This window comes from Manacus candei, unplaced genomic scaffold, assembly GCF_025592945.1.
Source record: "Manacus candei isolate 608988 ecotype Guabito, Panama unplaced genomic scaffold, ASM2559294v1 h1tg000026l, whole genome shotgun sequence".
Classification (NCBI taxonomy): Eukaryota; Metazoa; Chordata; class Aves; order Passeriformes; family Pipridae; genus Manacus; species Manacus candei.
In genome coordinates this window covers 1087743-1108778 of record NW_026138074.1, presented here as the reverse complement: position 1 = coordinate 1108778, position 21036 = coordinate 1087743, and the positions used below count along the sequence as shown (strand labels likewise).

The 21036-nt window shown below is 34.8% G+C and overlaps 1 protein-coding gene across 2 annotated transcripts in view; it reads left to right on the top strand.

Annotated features, from left to right (window-relative positions):
* Nucleotides 1-21036, top strand: part of KIF15 (kinesin family member 15) — a 36770-nt gene that overhangs the window by 9224 nt on the left and 6510 nt on the right. For both annotated transcript variants that reach the window (XR_007904772.1, XM_051789178.1), the window contains exons 10-29: nt 1087-1209; nt 1903-2026; nt 3277-3368; nt 4699-4908; nt 5977-6154; nt 6566-6707; nt 9016-9157; nt 9496-9684; nt 10573-10680; nt 11466-11571; nt 12109-12274; nt 13604-13754; nt 14750-14835; nt 15269-15344; nt 15613-15699; nt 16661-16765; nt 17619-17741; nt 19178-19324; nt 20260-20364; nt 20654-20818. Coding sequence is in view for 1 of the 2 variants with exons in the window: in XM_051789178.1 (XP_051645138.1) it covers nt 1087-1209; nt 1903-2026; nt 3277-3368; nt 4699-4908; nt 5977-6154; nt 6566-6707; nt 9016-9157; nt 9496-9684; nt 10573-10680; nt 11466-11571; nt 12109-12274; nt 13604-13754; nt 14750-14835; nt 15269-15344; nt 15613-15699; nt 16661-16765; nt 17619-17741; nt 19178-19324; nt 20260-20364; nt 20654-20818 (2625 nt within the window). In the remaining variant the exon portion in view is untranslated. The remainder of the gene's footprint in view (nt 1-1086; nt 1210-1902; nt 2027-3276; nt 3369-4698; nt 4909-5976; nt 6155-6565; nt 6708-9015; nt 9158-9495; nt 9685-10572; nt 10681-11465; nt 11572-12108; nt 12275-13603; nt 13755-14749; nt 14836-15268; nt 15345-15612; nt 15700-16660; nt 16766-17618; nt 17742-19177; nt 19325-20259; nt 20365-20653; nt 20819-21036) is intronic.

Here is a 21036-nt window from a genome sequence, read left to right as displayed (position 1 = left end):
ACGTGTTGAAACATTTGATGTGCTTTCCAGAATTAGCCTACGTGTGCCTAAGTGTTGATCTGATGTTAAGAGTTAGATAAATTTACAACTTCCTACCTGAGAGCCTATAGGCTTTTTTCCAGATGAACAGAAAACAAAGACAGAAGCAGTCAAAGATTTATGGACTCACCAAAATTCTGTGAAAAGTAATGAATATCTGTAATATATTTTTGTATTATAGTACTAGTACATAATACAGTATTTGTATTACAACACAATATTGTGATCGCAGCAAAATTTCTCAATCATTCCATCCCAGTTCTACATAGATCTTAAATTTATGAAACTCTGAAGAATTATGTTCTTCCAATGCAACCCAAAATACATAGAAACTGGAAGAGAATTGCAACTGTTTGAGCTTTAAGTGGTTATTTTTTTTAGGTGTCTGTACTGCAAAGAAATCCATAAACATGACCCTCTCTGTTAGAGAGAGAGAGAAAGAGAGAGAATGATGTTGAGGCTTGTAGACTATTCTGTAGCACTAGACTTTTAGTTTTAGGTATAACTGCTGCCTTCTCCAGAGATTTAAGAGCTACTTGTTTAACAGCACAGAAATATCCAGAGACGTGCATGTAAAATGGATAGGTTCATTTTATATCCTTGATCAAGAATCTGTTGATTTGTGATGTTGTTTGTTTGGCAATTGCCACCAGAAGGAAGATAGATTGGAACAATCTGCAGGCTAGGTGATGTTCAAAGTAGTGCTAACAAAGTGAAGTATCTACTTTATTCCCTGCATATTTTTCTGTTTGTTTGGATTTTTTCCTCTCCTGCTCTTCAGATGTAAAAAGTATCTCAAATTGTTAAATAATACAGTCAAGGTTTTGGAAACCCAAATAAAGTCTTTATTTACAGTCACATCCTTTATATCCACATTTGAAATAAAATCTGAGAAACTTACCTAGCATGGATATTTGTTAAATGAAATCCTTTCTGCAATTTGTTCAAAATGATACACAGTTGCTCTTAGGTTAGAGCTCTTAGCTCTTGGTTTTCTGTTGTTACCAAAAACATGCATATAAGACTAACTTCCTTGTTTTTAAATAGGATTCCCTTGGTGGTAATGCAAAAACGTGTATCATTGCAAATGTTCATCCAGGATCCAAGTGTTTTGGTGAAACTCTGTCCACTCTTAATTTTGCTCAGCGAGCAAAGTTGATTAAAAACAAGGTAAGAGAGTTACTCAATGTGTTTATTGGAGCAACAAGCAGTTTCTTGTCATTTAGCCCACATATCTGCAAGCAAGGTAGCTTTTCATTGAAATACTCCTGTGCTTTCACTAATTTAAATTGATTTAGCTTATTAGAAAGCACTAAGTTTGCTTTCTAATTTTTTTTAATGACCGATTATTTTTGAAAAGGGCTTGTTTGCTCTTGATTATGAAGAGAGGACAACATCTTGGAACTAAGTAATGGCTGACAGTAGCATGTATTCATTGCTTGTTCTCAGAGCACTTAACTGGAAAAGTAAAAAGTACTGAAAATTAAAATGTCATAAAAAATTTTGATTCAATGTTATTTCAGTTATCTAGTTTTATATATGTGCTAGTACCCAAAATGTAATTTCTCATGGGTTTTGAAAGCATCTTGGCATTTAGCTGAAACTGTCTCTGCTGTATACTGCTTTGTTGGTCAAAAAACTCCAGACGAAATTCTGCAGAAAATATTAAATACTTTAACCTCTAATTCTACCTCAAGTGCTGCTTACTGGTTTCTTACTAAATGGAACACTGCTTTTCCCCTAAGTTCTTCTTTTCCTAAGATAGGAAGACTTCTCAGTAGCTTTGTTGCTTGGTGTTCTCTGAGTTTTGTTCTGTAAGATTTTTATTTTTACCTTTTCCTAATCTTCTCATATTTATGAAAGGCTGTGGTAAATGAAGACACACAAGGAAATGTGAGCCAGCTGCAAGCTGAGGTCAAGAAGTTGAAAGAGCAGCTTGCTCAACTTACTTCAGTGCCATCTGTGCGCAGTATTTCTGCATCACAAGGTAAGAGCTGGGGGTGAGGAAGAGAGATTTTGCTACATCTGTAGCCTGGAGGGTTGAGGCCTTCATTAAGTTTCTGAACAATTTATATTTTTGTAGGAACTGACTTACAGAGGTTGTATTTATCTACCTTACAACGTTTGATTGCAAGGTAGTAAGTTTTGTCTTGTAATTTCTACTGTGTTCCTGAGTGAACTCTGTCCTGACCTTGCCAAGAAATACAAGATACAGCAATAGAAGTTATGACAGAAGTTAGAAAGCTTTGTCTAACATAAAGCATCTGTGGTTGAGGTTTCCTAAAGTAAAAGTACTTCTTTGCTTGCATACGCATTTAACCAGTAAAAACAAGTCAGTAATGATGTAAGACACTGCATCACTGTTCATAAATATACGAATATTGACAGAGGGAGGGCTCAACGTTTAGACCTGCAGTAGAGTTCTGAGGGAAAGCAAGTGATGGTGCTTAAACACTGAGGAGGAGTTTTGTGCAAAACTTAATGTATCAGAGCTGTGTTTGTTCTATGCATTTAAATTATGTTTGTAATAGTTGATCACACAAATATAAAATCTGCTTGCTAGATACTCTAAAAACATGATGTCATTTTAAAATATATTAAATTACAATGGGGTAGTTATTATGCACCTAGATACTGTGGTGATTAGTATTCCATAAATAAGTAGTCCTGTCTGTGTGAGGATATTCAGAAAATCTATTTCGAATTAATTTCTAAGTGGATTATTAAACCCTTTAAATCCCTTGTGTGGACACTTTCCTTCCAGAGTAAGCCATTAATTGTCCGTATAATTCATGCTTATTTTCCTGAATTTTCCTCTCATAAACCAGTCAGTCCACTTTTAATATGTACAAACAGTACTAATAATGCTAATAATGGCTTAGTGTTATCAAATTAATTTCAGAGGGATTTTGCATTTTATAGATATACTTAGCTGAATGGACTGATTCTTTCATTTTAATAAAAGTTCATTGCAAGGCCATTCAATGCTTGCACAACTTTGTTAATTATACAATTATGTATATTAGCTCTGTTCTTTATCAGCACTTGCAGGTGACTAGGAATTACTGTCTACACAGTAGACTCTGGATATGGCATGTGATATTTGTAGAGGAATTACACTGTTCGAAGAATTCATTTAAATGTTCTTTACAGAATTGTCATTTTATATATGCAGCAAAACCTGGTTAACTAGTATTTTAATAAATATGGCATTTGTTTCTTTGACTTCCCCTACAGATGCTGCTGAAAAAGGGAAGAACAACATAAATTACATGAACAATTTTATTGAAGCAATGCTGTTCTGGGAGAAATCAGAAGGTGAAAAGAAGGTAATATTTCGGCACTAATATTTCTAAGTGCATTCAGGGTACTCTCTGGTGAGAGACCAGTGAGCATATTGAAACTGACTCTCTTAATTATTTTCTTTGGGTTTGAATAAAAATACTCTGTCCAAAGCTAACAAGGTTTAGTAACAAGGGAACTTAGTCAAATGACATTTAAGGTAAAATCTGTAGTGCTCAGGAGGACTACAAAGATGTTATGAGGTTATGGAGGGAGAAAACTAGTAAGGCCAAAGCCCAAGTTGAACTTAATCTGGCTACTGCCATAAAATGCTTCTATAAATACATTAGCAACAAAAGGAGGGCTAAAGAGAAACTCCATCCATTACTGGATGCAGGGAGAAACATAGTGACAAAGGCTGAGGTACTTAATGCCACTTTTGCCTCAGTCTTTAACAGAACCAGAACAGTTGTTCTCCAGGTACCCAGCCACCTGAGCTGGAAGATAGGGATGGGAAGCAGAATGAAACCCCCATAATCCAAGGGATAATGGTCAGCATTCTGCTACATCACTTAGACACACAAGAGTCTGGATATTAGGAAAAAATTCTTCACTGAAAGGGTTGTCAAGCATTAGAACAGGCTACCCAGGGAAATGGTTGAGTCACCATCCCTGAAGGTATTTAAAAGACATGAAGATGTGGCACTTAAGGATGTGGTTTAGCTGTGGATTTGGTTAGAGCTGGGTTCGCAGTTGGACTTGATGATCATAAAGGTCTTTTCCAACCAAATGATTCTGTGCTTCTATTCTGTCTTTCAAATTCCAACAAGTCATAGGATAGCTTTCATAGTATGTTCAGTTTTAGGGCATTGTTTATTGGATTTTCTAATAAGAAAAAATTGAATTGAACAACAAACTTCTAGTTCACTTAACTTTGATTGTGCTTTTCAGTATTTGGGTCCACAGTGTGTTTTTTGAAGCAAACCTCTCAGTCATCCTCATTTTACTGTGCTTCGGTCATGGTGTAATACTGAAACAGCCAAAACTGATTTTATTTTTCTTTTTTTTTTAAAGAAAATTAACTGAAACAGGCACTCTACTGGTCTGAATCTGATGTACTTAACGGAATACTTAGTCTACCCAATCATATTGGAATTTCTAAGTACAATTTTTGCAATAGGGTGTGTAACTTGGGTTCTTAGTATGAGCTTTGCTCTCTTATGAATCTGCTGCAAATGATAGTCTGTGTATTCACATAATTACTGCTGAGTTTTGCATTATTTGTCTGCCTGTGCATATGTATGTGATATGTGCACCTTAAAAATTCACCTAGTGTAACTGCTGTTTTCCCACTAATCTGTATATGTACTTTCTAAGAATTTATTAGAAAAAGTTGCTCAGCTAGAAGATCTGTGTGCCAAGAAGGAAAAATTTGTTCAGTCCAATAAAATGATAGTTAAATTCCGAGAAGACCATATTGTTCGCTTGGAGAGATTACATAAAGAGGCTGGTGGAATTTTATTGCCAAAAGAGCAAGATGATCTCCTTAGTGACTTGAGGGAGGAAGTGCAGACACTCAGAGAACAGGTAAGTCTTTGGTTTTTCTTTTCTAGAACCATTTTGTTTTGTGAGAATAGCTTGTGTAATGGAATTCTGTGGTGAGTGGATAGTCTTTTTAGGAAAGAAAAGGATGGGTGGTGGCTTCCTTTAACTCCAAGCATCTCAAATGTATAGAGTTTCCCTACAAAAGGGACAATGGGTGGGTTTAGAGCTTGTGAGTTTGCATAAGAGGAGAGGTGATGTAAGGGTGATGTTATGCTTGGGAGCTGGCCACAGGCCACCTTTTCTGGGTTAGGTAGAGGACTAAATATCCTTTCAGCAACTCACAGAAATGACAAATCCTCATTCTTATAGGAGGCTTTAAGCTATATGACATTTGTTGAAAAGGAAAGACAACAGGATGCAAGTAATGCAGCAGGTTTCTGAAGGATAATAACACAGATGCCAGATGGACAAATAAGGGGTGATGTGGTCCTGGAGTTGTTTGAAGAAGGCAAATAGCAAAGTACATACCTAAGGCTTCACGAGAGAAAGCTTCAGGTTATTCAGGTATCTGGCAGGTGTGGTTTCATTTGTGAGGCAGTTTTGAACAACAGAAAAGCTCAAGAGAGAAGGCAAGTTCTTGAAAAACAATTTCCTCCAAGCACAAGTAGGAAAAAGAAATAAACATCTTGAAAAAATAGCATGAATCCGTAGCTCATAACTGAGCTTTGTAGTAAAGAGATGGGATGGGGAGATGCAGAAGTCAGGACGGTCCTTTAATGTTATAGAAACATTACTATGACATGCAAGGCCCGTGTTAAGAAAGCCAAACCTCAAAGCTGAAACTGAAAAGGGATGTCAAGAGCAGCAAGGAAAGCGTCTACTGCTTTATTACCAGTGGAAGAGTAAACACATAAGATGTAAGCTCACTATCTTGTTTTGAGAGTAGATTCCAAGGCAGTAAGAAAACAAAAAAAAAAGGGGGACCAGTTTTAATACCATTTTTCCTCTTCCATTACAATTTAATGCTTATTAAAGGTACTAGAGTAACAGCTAGGTAGGTATAGCATTGTCTGAAAAAACTGTGGAATAAAATATTGCTTATATTCACAGATGGAACAACACCCACGAATTGCAAAGTATGCCATGGAGAACCATAACCTCAGAGAGGAGAATAAAAAACTTCGTTCTTTACAGTCAGTTAAAAAGGCTGAGGAAATTGATGCTCAGACCATTGCAGAGCTAGAAAAAGCTTTTTTGGAAGCTTCAGCCAAAGAGAAAAATACTGGAGGTAAAAATACGTTAATTTTTTTCAGCTAAGTAAGTTTACTACCATATTTCTATTGTGCACTGCATAGTGTTGAAAATTACTGTCAATGTACTTTTGCCTTCTTCAAAGTGATATGTGAAGACTGATAAAACAAGTTTTCTTCATTTTATTCATAATGGCCTTCAAGCAATAGGAATTTGGATTTGCATCTTGTGAACACCATTTATAATTTCATTTTGTGTTCCTTAGTTGTCATGAAGACTGCAGTAATATTAATTAGTCTATTGGTTTTCACGTGGACTGCTGCTAATACCTGTTTTCGTCAATTTAATTGCTGCTATGCTGTTCAAAAGCCCTAATGCTTTCATTTTAGTAAAACTTAAAATGTTTGAGCTACTCTGTGATTTCAGAGGGTATATGTTTGTTCTTTAGGTCATCGTTTATATTCCACCACCATATCAGCAGAAGGCAACTCTCTGGCATCTGTTGAAAGGCTGAAAACACGCCTGCTACAGACTCAAACTGAACTGGCAAGTTCAAAGCAAGAATATGAAGAATTTAAAGAGCTAACCAAGTGAGACAAAACAGTATAGAACTGTCTGTAATTAAATGTCTTTAAGTAATTATTTATATTGCTTTTTAAAAGTTAATCTCGAATCCTGAACATACAGTCTAAATTTGTTCTTTGCAAAGAGAGGGCCAGGTTAAGAGCAATGCCATGCGCACAGAATGTGTTCCTGGTGAACATAGTTCCTCCCAGACTAGGGAACAACCATGATTCAATCTGAAGGCATGGCTGCACTGTTGCAGATTGCTTTGTCTTTTCCAAAACCACTCTTTATACTAAGATGCAAATAAAACAGTGCTTCACAACACGCAGGAGACTGGACATACCCTGCAATTCTGATAGTCACCACCTGCTTAACAACACAGGGAGAGTTTGGCTTAGTTTCTACATTGAGCAAGTATTTTTTTAATAATTGAATTATTACAGATGAAAGCAGTGACAAGAACTAAGAGTTGATGGGGTTGAGTTTTTAATATAACCACTTTAAGAATGCAAGTTTGAGTCACCATAAATGTAGAATCCAAGTACCCCAGAAAATTTTGGCTAACCTATCAGTTAATGTTTTTGTCTTTTCTTCAAAGATTTTTTTTAAGAAGGCAATAATACCACTGTCTTGAAACTTGTTATTGGAACAGAGATTTAATTCAAATTAGCCCAAAGACATGGTGTCAGTAGTACATTTATGCCCGTTTGCTTTGATATCTAACCATGAGATAAAGGTCTACTTTGTCCTTACTAATGTAGTAAAGAATTTCCTGTCATTGTTCTTCTTGAGGGCAACACAAGATAATGAGAAAGGCCTGACTAATACCTTCAGTGTACATATATTCATATGCAAGTGAATAAAACATGACTTTGACTTGATTAACCCCATTTCTGAAAAATTCAGGTCTTATTACTGGAGATGAAAGAAAAACCATTGCATTTCCAGCAAATGTAATGCAAACTTGGAAAGCAAAAGGGACCTGATATTTTTTTATATGTATTAATTTTTAACTTGAACCTAACATTGTTGCTTTTTATTGATTTTAGTGAATCTAGAGTGTAATTTGAAAAACATCAGGCACAAGATAGTTCCATTTTTGCCTCCCCACTTTTTTTTGCAAAGTAGCTTTTAATGTTCTTTTTGCTTACTCAGACAGTTGTACAAATCTGTATTTTTATTCTTAGATTTCTGTGTAGCAAATCCTATGAAATTCATAAATAATAATGTTACAACCTACTGAGGTTATCAATTCAACAGTCCCATCAATTGTCCCATATGATTAATTACAATGGTCTGTTTATATCTTCATATATTAATTACTTTATTTTCCTGACCATTAAATATATTCCTATTTTTATGTGTATTTCACGTTTTGTGCATGTCTTGCTTTCTTGATAGTATGTATGCATTTTATTATCAATTACTGACATTTTCATAGTGGAGTTCAGTCAAAGAGCAGTGTGCTTTTAAGCCTATGGAGTCACTAAATTACACTAAATTTTGAACTTGTTTCCAGTTTCAGAGTAACTGGATGCTTAATTTTACATGCAGGTGTAACTATATGCTCTAAGTGTACAAGCTGAGTATAATAACAATTCACAAAAATCAATGTATGCTTATTTTTCTGCTGTCTAATAGCAGTCAGAACTAATTTTTGCAGATGCCAAAAACATGAGGGAAAGTGATAGAACTGCCAAAAGATGAAATAGCATGTTTCCATTTGTCTGTAGACTTTGACCCTACCATTATGTCACTAATGCACAACTATCACAGTAACAGCATGTAACTCTGCAAAATACCTAATGAAAAGTATTCCTAAATTTCTGCTCAACTGTTGGATTTCAGTTAAAGTACTCTTGGAGGGCAAAATAATCTTAACAGAGCAGCATTTCCCCAAAAAAAAGAAAGTCTTTAAAGGATTTTCTTTAATCCTGGCAAGCTCCAGTTCAGGCTTCTCATATAACTGGATAACATTTTTAAAGCTGAAAACCATATTGGTATGGGTGATATCACTTTCTCATAAAAGGAACTGCAGAGCTCTCAGCTTATTTCTTACCGTGTAATAGATTTTTTTCTGACATGTTTAGTTATCCATCTGCTTGCTTCATTATGCAAGCACAAATAAGCTTCTTAACTTTTTAATTTTCTATACGTTATTTTTACTTTTTAATACAGAAGTGATGACTTTCTTCTCAAAATACTGCATTTCAATGTCTGGGCAAGAGTTCAGCTGCAGTTTGCTTATTGGCAATGCTGCAGCGTATTCTTGCTGATGGAAGAGCATACTGCTGGAATAGTTTTGACAGTAGTAAAATACTTCCTAAACAGGAAGAAGCATATGGAACTGGAATCAGAGCTTCAATCCCTTCGCAAAGCAAACCAACATCTTGAAAACATTCTGGAGGCAACCAAAGCACACAAGCGCCGAGAAGTGTCTCAGTTGCAAAAGCTACACAGAGAAAGCCTTAAGGTATGAGAATAAGTTTATTTAAAGCCATACATACTTACTCCTAAGTTTTATGAGAATACAGACAGTCATTTGTATGATCCCTTAACCTAACTAGTGTTCTGGAGAGTTCTCCATATGCAATAAACCAAATAGGCTACTTGTTGTTCTGAAGTGTTAGCTGAATGACTTGCTGCTGCAATCAGATGACAAATCTGGAGAAGTGGTAGTGGTTTAGAACTAACCACTTCGAGCATTTTATTTCATTATTCTGCTTATAGAATTATGAAGCACAATACCAGACAAAGACTTGATTTCATTTTATAGTTAACATAAAGACTTCTTTGTAATCTTTGTAACAGAACATAACCACTCCAACTAAAGCTTACCAGCTAAGGTCTCGTCTAGTGCCACGAATAAGCCCAGATTATAATTCTGAAGATTTTCAGTATTCTGAAGAGATGATGGATGACATTCTGAAAGAGCCGGTTCCTCCAGAGATGAGTGAACAAGCATATGAAGCCATTGCTAAGGAGCTCAAAGTGGCACAGGTGATTGTTCTGAATAAAAACTGAAGTGTCTGTATGTGTAACTTTATAAGAGTGTGGGCTTTGGCATGAAATACTTCCCCCTGACCAAATATATTTTAATTTGCATGGGAAACTGAAGCACTTCATGAATGCTTAACACGAAACAGTTCTCTAATTATACATTGTAAGTGAAAGAGGATTTACAACAAAATACTGAAAGGGATTTGAGAGTTGAATATCATAAGTAGTTTAAGATATACACGGCATTTGTACTTTTACTTTTTTAACCTGATAACTTGTCCCTGAGGAGTCCTCTTTATAAGTCCCTGTGACAGCTACATTTGGAACAATACACAAGATTAATATATAATACAGCATTATTTTAAGAAACCTGCCACATAATACTTGTCCACCATTAATATTAATTGCCTTGTAGCGGGCAGTCTTGTCACATAGAAGAGGTCTACAAAGTTATCTGAACTACTCTCTAGAAGCTGGAAATAAGTTCAGTGCGTGTGAACCCCTGGCACAATAGCCAAACCCCCTCTTTGATTCTGACTATAGTGCAGAGAACCTCTAAGAAATTTAGCTACTGTATATTTTGAATAATTTTCTTTTTAAAACCTTATTTCTCCAAGATAAACACGTCTGAAAAGTAATTGTTTATAGGATTCAGTCCTTGTATTTCCTGATGGATTTTCCTGTGTTTTGGCAGTTCAGTTAGAAATAGGAGAAATCAGCTACTTCAGATACCAGTTTATTTTTTGAGTGTTCTGTTTTCTGTTGGTTCAGGTCATAAAAATAGAAACTTGTTGACATTTTTATATTTAATATGCACAGACTGCCATATGGCATGTGAGAATAAGTGGAAGATGGGTGCTCTAAATTTAAGTGTCTGTTGTGTCACAGGAGCAACTGAGCACAATGCAGACAAAGCTGGATGAAGAGGAAAGCAAGAATATAAAATTCCAACAGCATATTAATAAACTCGAGCATCATTCTACACAAATACAGGAGGTGAGAGAACAATTCAGGGCTCATTTAACAATATAATACAGTCATGCTGCTGTGTTGTCTAGTGAGGTCTTGCAATGTTACTTGCATTTTGACTTTTGAAAAATTTACATAGCATCATGGCTCAAGGCTGTGCAGGAAGGCAAGGACTTAAAATCACGGAATAGTTTGGGTTGATTCAAAGGCCACCTAATCCAACCCCCCTGGAGTTGGAATGAGCAGGGAACATTCATTTAACATAACACTGCAAGTCTGAGTTTGGTTTTAAATCTTGTGATTCTGGACCTGCTTGATCTTAAATATAAACAAATAGACCCTATTGTGGTTGGGTTTGGCCAACTCGATGATTTCTGGGAAACAACATTAGTAACAAGGAAATTTTAAACTTTGGAAGCTGAAAATGCTATTTGTCTCAATTGGAACTATCTATCAAATATTTATAAGTCCTGCTTAATCGCTGGGGTTGATGATAGAAAAGGAAATTAGGTCTCTATTCTTTCCTGCTCAGTCTCACTTCTGATAGCTCTGTTCTGAGAAGATCTCACCTCCTAAGATGTGGGTTGCTTTTAAATGAAATTTTTAGATAAGGTAATATCTTCAGTTATATAAATTATTTTTTTCCTTGGACTTGTATTGGTTTTCAGAGTCACTAATTTTAAAGAAAAATGTGCTCTGCATTCATAGTCAGGTGATGAAATGCTTTAATACAGTATTACGTTATTGTTACAGCTGTGACTTAACCACTCCTACACTTCATTCTATTTAAAAATTTTACTTCTCTTCTCAAGCTTCTTTCATCTGAAAGGAATGACTGGAGTAAAGAGCGCCAGGAGCTCCTCGAACAGATAAAATCACTTGAAAAGCAATTTCAAGACAGTCAAAGCAAGGCTGATAGTAAGTCTATGAAATACTGAAATTTCATAAAAACTTAAGGTGTCTTACTGTTTTGAATCGACAATAGCACATGCTGAGTAACTATTTGGGTTGTTAGGCATACTGGTTTGATTTTTTTTTTTTTTTTTTTTTTTTTTTTAAAGAAAGCAATCTTTGATACTTGCAGAATATCTTCATTTAATCTTGCACAGTACCCAATATTCAAAATGACTCTCTTTAGTCTGAATGTGAAGGAGGTACAGGATATAGTATTTAAAAAGAAAATATTAAATAAGATAAAGGAAAAATCCTCTGTTGGTCTATGGAAATGCAGTGGTGTTGTCTGGAATGTTTTTCATAAACCTTTACTTCTTAAACTCGATGTTTCATTGACCTTTTTCATTCACAAAGCCTTTTTGTGTGTGACTTTCAAGGTTAGTTCCACTGAAAAAGCGCAGTTTTGTAATACTTTCCCAGCAGGTTCTGTAACATTACATGTCATATACCTAGCACAGTTTTCCAAATAACATGAAAATTATTTGGGATTTTTTTTGACAGTATTAAAAAGTGAAGTCCATGACTTGCGCATTGTCCTGCAGTCTGCAGACAAGGAGCTGTCTGCTCTAAAATTGGAATATAATGCCTTTAGGGAAAAACAAGAGAAAGAAATGAGTCAGCTTTCTGGTAGACATATGGATGTACAGTTCCAGCTGGACAGTGTGAGGTATGTTGGCAGTTTGGTAAAATGCCTTAACATCCTTTCTGGATGCATACAGTGATTTAGTCCTTCTCTCCTGCATATGAACTTGCACTTTACATGCTTCTCTAAAGTTGTTTTGTGTTTGTTTATGTCTTATGTCCTTTGCTTATTTTTTCTTTTTGCTCAATTCTTCTATGCCTATTTCTGAGTCATGATGGGGGGGAACCATGCTGAAATTAGCAGAAAGAAATGAAATGAGGCTGCCTTAATTTTACCTTACTTTAGCATTTTCCCATTAAGTAGGATATACCTATAAACTCATTGCTCTCCAAAAGTTAAGTGGCTGAAGAGACAGAATTTGTCAGTCTGATCACATGAATTAGGTGACATAATGATGCTGCTCTAAAAATACAAGCAGAAAGAAATTCATAAAAAACAACTGAAGTTTGATTATTGAAACCAGAAAAGCTCATTACCTTCTCTGCAATAATGGCCATTATGGGGAGATGAGGTTTTGAATCATTAGCATGACTTGGTTTTGTTGGCTTCTGTTGGTGGGTTTTGTTTATTTTGTTGTGTTTTGGCTTTATGTTGGTTTTGGCTTTTTTTCCTGGAAAGCTTAGCTATGTTTTGCATTACAGTAGGTCACATCTTAGCTGAAGTAATTTTTTGAGTATGCATTGTGAGACCAGGAACTGGGAATTGAAACTAAATGCCATGGTTTCATTGATGCCTTCAGTGTTAGCAGAAATACTGACTATGTAGAGGGTATTCTTTCTATAGGTCCTTCTTTAGTAACATGATTCATAACACTTGTCTAGCAGTTCTTTTACCCCTCTTTGCTTTTCACTTTTGTGAAAAACCAAATGAAGTAAATTTTCAGTGCAACAATTTAGAGAAAAATAACCCAAACTTGTCCAGAATATATAAAGATTTTAAATGGGATAGATGATCTGAATATCAGCTAAGCAGATGTTGATACTGAGGATCCTTCTATCAAAGCCTTTTGTCCAGCAACTGCCTAAAAAAAAAAAAAGATATCTTTTTTTTAATGGTGAACTCCATTATCAAGACACAGGGACTGAAATTTCAGTAGGATTTTGTAACAAATAATTTATTTCTCGGGATCAGAAAAAGTCCACTGCCTTCTCTGCCAGTGCCACTTCAATCTCCCATGACCTTCAGAAATTTGGTGTTTCTGAGTTTAAAAGAGTTACCATTTACGTCAGTCACTCCTTTCTAAAATAACCGTACTCTGTATATTATTTGAAGATTTTAAAGTACAAGTGATTGGAGTATTTTTATAATGACACAAACCTTATCAGAGTTTTTATTTGGTTTTTTTTGATAAAGGCTAGAACATGAAAAGATTCTTGAAGAAAAAGCAAGTCTGCAGGATGACTATGACAATTTGCAGGAAGTAACTAAGTTTGAGACGGATCAACTGAAGCAACAACTTGAGGACAGAAAACAAGAAGCAGAAACAATGAAAACTGAGCTTTGTGTAAGACAGTTGAGGATTTCAAAGGAGTTTATTATACCATATCCACATTGTTCAACTCCTGTTTGATTCAATTGTATCATTAGTAATAGATTCCACAGTAATAATAGGTTTCTTGGTGCTTTCATTTGGAAGATGTACCCAAAACATTTTTCCAAACTTGGTGCAAGATTTTTGCAACCACAGGCTACAAGAAATATCCAATAGCATTGTGAAGTAGTAAGGTTTTGGACTGAAGAAATTGCCCTGGAAATGTTGAGGGAGATGGGTTAATTAGTAAAGGAATAAGAAACTTCTTTGGAAAAGAATCTTGACATTGATTGAAATGCTGAGATGACCTTTCATCTCAGTGCTAGCCAGGACTAGCCTACTTATTCTATCTTTACAAAGCAGTTTCTTAAAAATTTTCATAGTGGATGTGATCTTGTTAAAATGATCTATGGCTTGTGGTGGATCACTGTCCTGCAATTTAGTTGATGCTGTCCTTGAAAGCCTGTCAGACTGCAGTGACTGCAAAACAGCAATAACGTTGCTCAAGGGCTTTTGCAAATGATTTTGCCTGCTTCTCACAGTGTACATACACTGTGCCTGCTCAGGAAGCTTGATATAAGTTTTCCTGACAGACTGAAAATTATTGATATAAATTCCTTATCATTTAATATTCTGAACAAATTTGGAATTTGAAAAATGCACCTAAATTAATCTACAATTGAAAATTCTAATTTCTGCCTTCACAACCTTGGATATTGAGGAACATCATAGCTATATGAAATTATTATCAATGACAGGTGAAAAGAACTAATTACCTAATATGAATAAGAGTTTACTTTTGAACTTGACCAGAACAAAGCTAAGGATCTTTCTGTTTCAAATTAAGGTATGGCAGGGAGGCAGGTTTCAATCATCTTAAGAATTTGTTTAGATTTTTATTTTGTTTTAGATTATTCTAAAGACCTTCTATTGTAACTTCTTATAGCAATATATATTTGCTATTCTAGAACCTTTTTCACCTTCTGAAAGCAGAAAAAGAACATAATGAAAAACTAACATTGCAATTACAAGAAGACAAAGAAAACAATTCAAAGTAAGTTTTAATTAGTGGTGGGGTTTATTTTCATTTGACCGCATTGTTTTTGTCCCATGCTATGTTTTGTATTCAGATGAGGATCCTGTTTGTAGAGGTGTTTTTCCCCAGGTGGTTGACAATAATTACATAACAGGCTTTTTTATTTTATCCAAATTAAAACGACACTTCATTTTAATGTGTTCAATTAACATGACAAAAGTAATTTCATTGCAAGTATAGATCTTCATGTCAAAAATAAAAGTCCACCTCTGACAGCAGTGTAACTAAACTATTGGTCTTTCGTATAGCACTGAGAAGGTGATTACTGAAGAACTCTTAAATAAATTAAGTGCAAATAAGAACCATATAAGAATAAATCATATGACTTGATTTTGTTAAAGTTCTCTTATGTTTTGATTATATTTCTCACTAGAAATGTTTTCTTCACCAGGGAGCTCTTGAAAATACTTGAAAAAGCACAGGTGGAGAAACCATTCTCTGAAATGGTGACACGGTGTGAGCAGCAGGTACAGCAACACATTTGAATATTTAAACTGCGTGTTCATGGATTTGCTTGTGCATTAATAGCAGTTTTATTTCTGTGCTGACTGTTCCATTGATTACCAGCAAAATAAATGTAGACTGCTCAGGTTACATATCATTTTGTTAAGCTACTGCTTTATTATTCTGGTAAGCTTAACAACTTACTTCCTTTTTTTTTTTCATTACTTGAGGCTTTACAAAACACACTTCAAAGGTAATAAAGACTCTCCTTCACAATATTATTTTCTCTAGGAAGCAAAATTGAGGACATTGGAACAGGAGCTGGCTGCTGCTGGAGAGACTATTGCTTCTTTGAAGAAGACAAATGATACAGACAAGGTTTAGGCTTATTTCTGTTACTAGTACACAGTTTTATGGGTAACGGTTCTGTAGCAGAGTTGAAAGCCCAGAGCCTTTCTGTGATATTTAGTAATTTTGTGCTCTTCGGCAATTCTGGCTGTATATGTAGGTAAAATAAATCTTGCCTTTCCCTAGCATGGAGTTTGCAGGGAGGTGTAGAAAACTGGTATGCACTCAGAAAAAAACACAAGTTAACTGAAGATTAAAACAAAAAAAAATCAAGGTAAACCTGTCTACTGGACAAAACATTCAATGCTTAAACAGTGCATAATTCCCCTCATGATTAATAGGGTCTTCCAGTCATGTTGTAATGGACAAATAGAAAAGGGAAGGAACATGACTTAAGATTGTGACTGTGTCTTTATTAATAAAATCAAAGCACTTTTTCATGTAAAGACTGTTGCAGTGTACAAAAGCTTAAATAGCAAGAGTTCCCCTAGTGCAAGTATATATCCTGTATGTAAAACAGGCATAAGGAACCACATAGTGCATTTACTACTCAGCATGATGCGATGATAAGCCTTGTTTTTTTCATGCTAAAACCAAAAATTTGACATGCATAAGGTCAGAGTAACCTGGTATTGTCAGTGCAGTGGTGTTTCTTGAATGTATCTTTTTCCATTACAAGCAAATGTACCCTTAAACTACGGTACTTCTGTTCTCCTATTAGAAACCCATTACAAGCCAATACTAAATCAATGAGTCAGTGTTCTGATGAACACAGCAGGTTATTTAATTCTTTATTGCAGTGCTTAGAGCAAAAGCCAGTGATATAGCAACACATTTTCTGTTATTCCTTTACATGTGCAACTTGAGGCCTCATTTTCATATGATTGTTTGAAATTTGGGATTGACAAATTATCTACCAAAAAAAGTCCAGTAACATATTATATAGATTTTATATATGTTTTATAGGATTGACTTTTTTTTTATGTTTCAGGAAGTTGTAACTGACTTGATGAAACAGATCCAGGAGCTGAGGTCTTCAATTAATCATAAAACTGAGTCCATACATGGGTTGACAAGAGAGCTCGAGGATATAAATGTATGTTCTGTCATTTTGAAGGACGTGGTATCGTACTTTAGAAATGACATGTCTTATCATGGGTCTCAAACAGTATAACTTGCTGTAGCATTTTAGATGGAAACTTCTTTGTTTTGACATGTTGAAATCTTCTGAACATTTTATGCCTAAGGCTGTCTTGAAAACGGAACCCTCTCCATGTGGTGGGTAAAAAGCCGTATCTCTGAAGGGACCTATTCACATCTTGTAAACTACACTCAGCTGACAGTCACATTTAGATTTTCTCAGAAACTGGCAATTTAAAACCTCAACAATTGAAGCTGAATTGTAAATTTATTTTTTGAGGGAGTGAATTTTTATGTTGCTGTTATTACTATGTTCTACATCTGAAAACAAGTATAAAGAACTAAAACTGTGTAGCTGAATAACTATGAATAAATATGATGCATCTGATTTATTAAAATAGGTCTGGTTTGCAAACTGATGGAACAACCCACAGAATGCTTCAGATAATATATTATGTGTGAACTACAAATTCAAAAGGTTCTACAGACAGAACGTTGATGAGACAAATTTATATATATAGTTATCTTTTAATAATGATTTTAGTGGGTAATATGTATTGTGGTGGCTAATTAACATTAAATTAATAATCTTTTCCTATAATTCTGACAACTAATTTCTAAAAACGTAGTTTGTATAATTTAGCAAGTGTGATATATCATTCTGGTTTTAGTCATTGACACAGATTTCTAAATGTTTCTAATTGTCATAAGATTTGTGATGTACATTTATTTGTATTATGTTTGCCAGGTTTCCTTGATAACATGTTTTTCTAAAATATTCTAAAATTTATTTTAATGGGTTTTTGTAGTGCAAGTATAATATTGTTCTGGCTGCAAAAGAAGAAAGCAAAGGAATCATAGAGGATCAGGAAAAGAAGATTGAAGAACTGAAGGAAGCCTTGGAGGGAAGAGAAATAGCTGATAACATTGAGGTAAAAACATTAATGTTGGTGTATTATGATTGTTTGTTTAACCAGACCAGTTGGATGTGCGTTTGCTTAAAATATTCATGTAAAACTTAACCTCATTTTGGTTCCAACTATAGCTAGTTAAGCTGTTCTTAAAAGAATTTTTCATGAGATACCTGACAAATTCTGTTAAATTATCATGTTATTTGACATAAATATTTTATAAGCTACTTCATAAAAGCCTATGCTAAAAGCCTGGTTTAATTTTAAGACCACTAAGGAATCACCAGCTGAATTTAATGGCAGCTTTAGATGATGCGGCTGAGAAATTAAAATAGATGGAAGAATATATTATGTTTAACACTATCTCCTCCCCCACTGCTACTATATTCGGTAACATCTTTTCTTTACTCATAATTTTAACTAAAAGCTCCACCTGCTGGAAACAGATTTAGGATGCATTGTTGATTCAACTGTGGGATTGCCTTTTAAAATTGTATCTTTCTTTAACTCTTTTCTGTTACTGCTCTCACCCTTATTTTGATGAACGTGTCTATCAGTCAAAACCACTAGCACCTCCTTACACGTAATTTCTACAAGATCATCTGTCATTAGATTTGCTAGTCAATCATATGGCACTAATAAAGTCTTCCAGAGAAGTGTTTGTTTCTCAAAACCCTTTGAACATAGTGTAAATCTATTTAAGAAAAAACAGACTATATTCATTATTAATAATATCTAAATGTCACATTCTGAAACCCAAAACTGAGTTGTCTGCCAAAGGGACCACTTTGGGTTTTTGTTTACGTGGGTTTTTTTAACTGAAGTACTAGTTCTTAATCCAGTATTATCCTTAGGTGTGTATGGCTCCTGATAAAATCATAGTGTTTCTCCTTGACTTTGTGCTTCAGCTACTAATTTCTTCATGCTTTCTTGACTGGACAAGAAGAACTAATCCAAGGTAGCATTTAAAATACCAAGTTCAGTTTCTCCTTCTAGGTTAACACACCTTGTGTAGGCATAATGCCCCATCAGATCGGGTGGGAGAATAAATCCAGAGGTATCTACAGAATATGAGTGCACTAAAAAAGCTGTAATCGCTCCAGCATGGATTAAAATCTTTGTTATTTTCTGTTTTTTTATTCAGAGAACTGTATCTCTTTTTAAGTACATATTATACTTTAAAACTGTGGTTGATTCCAAAGATCTTCCGCAAGAACTGTGACTATGCTGTGGGAAAATTCTCATTTTTGTTCTGCAGCCAAGACCATGGATATGAAAACATGCTAAAATAAGAAATTTATAGATGAATGCTTGCTACAATTCATGATGAAAAAGTAGAAGGAAAAGAGAGATGCTTGTAGCTACTAGCAATCTTGACACCAATCACAAAACACCTTGAAACAACTGATTTAGAGTAATAACTTTACTTTCTTTACTCATCCAATGACTTAAAATAGAGAGACCTTCTGTGTGAAGAATTGCGTCATACAGCTGATCAGCTGATAAGTCTGACAGAGGCCTCCAAGAAACATGATTCGTTGCTCCAGTGTGCACAGGAAGACATAGCAAAGAAAGAAGCAGTAATCCAGGAACTTAGGGAACAGGTAAAACAAAGAAATTTTGATAATTAGCCCATTGAGAGGAGTTGTAGTTAATTCTAGCTTTTGAAAAGTTCTTATATGTAATTTTACAGCATCTTGTATGCAGTACTCTTGGTGAAGAGCAATGCTCCTTCTTGTAAAAGCAAAATAGTAGTCTAAAAACTTCTGAACAAAGGCTAGGTAAACTTTTAAAGCTTTTGGAAATGATGTCTAGAGATAGCAGAGTAAAATTATCAGTACTGTAACAACTGAGCAACCTGAGGTTATCAGCAGTATCATCTACCTTTTCCTCCACTCATCCACAAACAATATCATTATCTAACAGACATAAGTGTTGAGCTCTATAAATTTTGTATTCTGAGAATGGTTTGGAGCTTTTGCAGACTAAAGAGCTATGTTAAACCTCTGTCCAAATTTTAGCTCTAGTTGTCATAATTGTCATAGTGCTATGTAATATATTTGTGCTGGCAAAAACTCTAATAAGTTATTATCTAAAAGAGGAGTTCTTTTGTCAAGTTAGCATATTCTCTTTGGGAAAACTGATCAAATCTATACCTCAAAAATCTTTGTATCAGATCATGTTTTGACCAGTAATATTTGCCAACAAAGTTCATAATAGTTTCTTCTGTACTAGTAAGCCTTTTGAAACATTGACCATGATAGTAAGGCAAGAAAATAAAATAGCAACACAAACAAAATTCAGATTAACTACACAGCATACAATGTATAGATCTTTCAAAAATGCTTGTTACATACAACTATTGAAAGTTTAACAGTTATTAGCTAAATATACAAGAGTTATAAAAATGAAGTTTAAGTTAATGTAAAATAACTTGAGGTGTACTTAAGCCTGCTCAAAATGGAGATCTAGCTTCTGTTTTCTTTCCTATTTTGTGTTTATTTTGAGCTAATTTAATTCTTACTGATGTTTCTAATAGTTGGACAAAATGACAGAGGAACTGGAGAACAGGAAGAATGAGTATGAACTAAAAATGAAGCAAATAGATTGCTTTGTGGACTCATCTTTAGTAACATTTCCGCAGGTATGGCATTTGTGAGAGAAACATGTTTGTTATAATGCCTGTTAAAACACATAAAAAACAACTACAAACTTTACAGCATGGCTTCAGGCTGGAACCAAAAATTACAGTGTATCAAGAATGGTCAATTCCCAGTCACATAGTTTGTAACTTAGTTGCATTATTGATGATTTGTCTGTCAGGAATTTTTTTAATATATGTCTCCAATTAAGTATTAAAATATATAACCAATACATAGGGCAAACAGTTCTTTACTAATAGTTTGTCTGGTTTGTTTCTTTTAACTTGACAGTGTCCAAAAACTCCACCTAATTTTGATGTGAATTTGGCAAAGCTCTTGGAAACCCATGAGCAAGAAATAGCTGATCGTAGGGCTTCTGCAATAAATCTGGAGCACCTTGTGCATGAACTGAATGAAGAACGAAGAGCTAAAAATGATGAAATTCTAAGGCTGAAGGTACTATGAGTTAATCTCTACAGGCAATTTGTAAGGTTTAAATAAGACAAAATACAGAGTTTAGATTTTGAATGAGCTCTGCTTGGTAGTGTGTCCATTAAAGCAGGAAAGCCAGTTTTGGTCCTCCCTTTACCTAGGCCCAAAATGTGACAACTGGCTTGAGATGTCAATATATCTCATTTTCCCAAGAACTGAGTTGTTTTGAGTTCATGAATGTC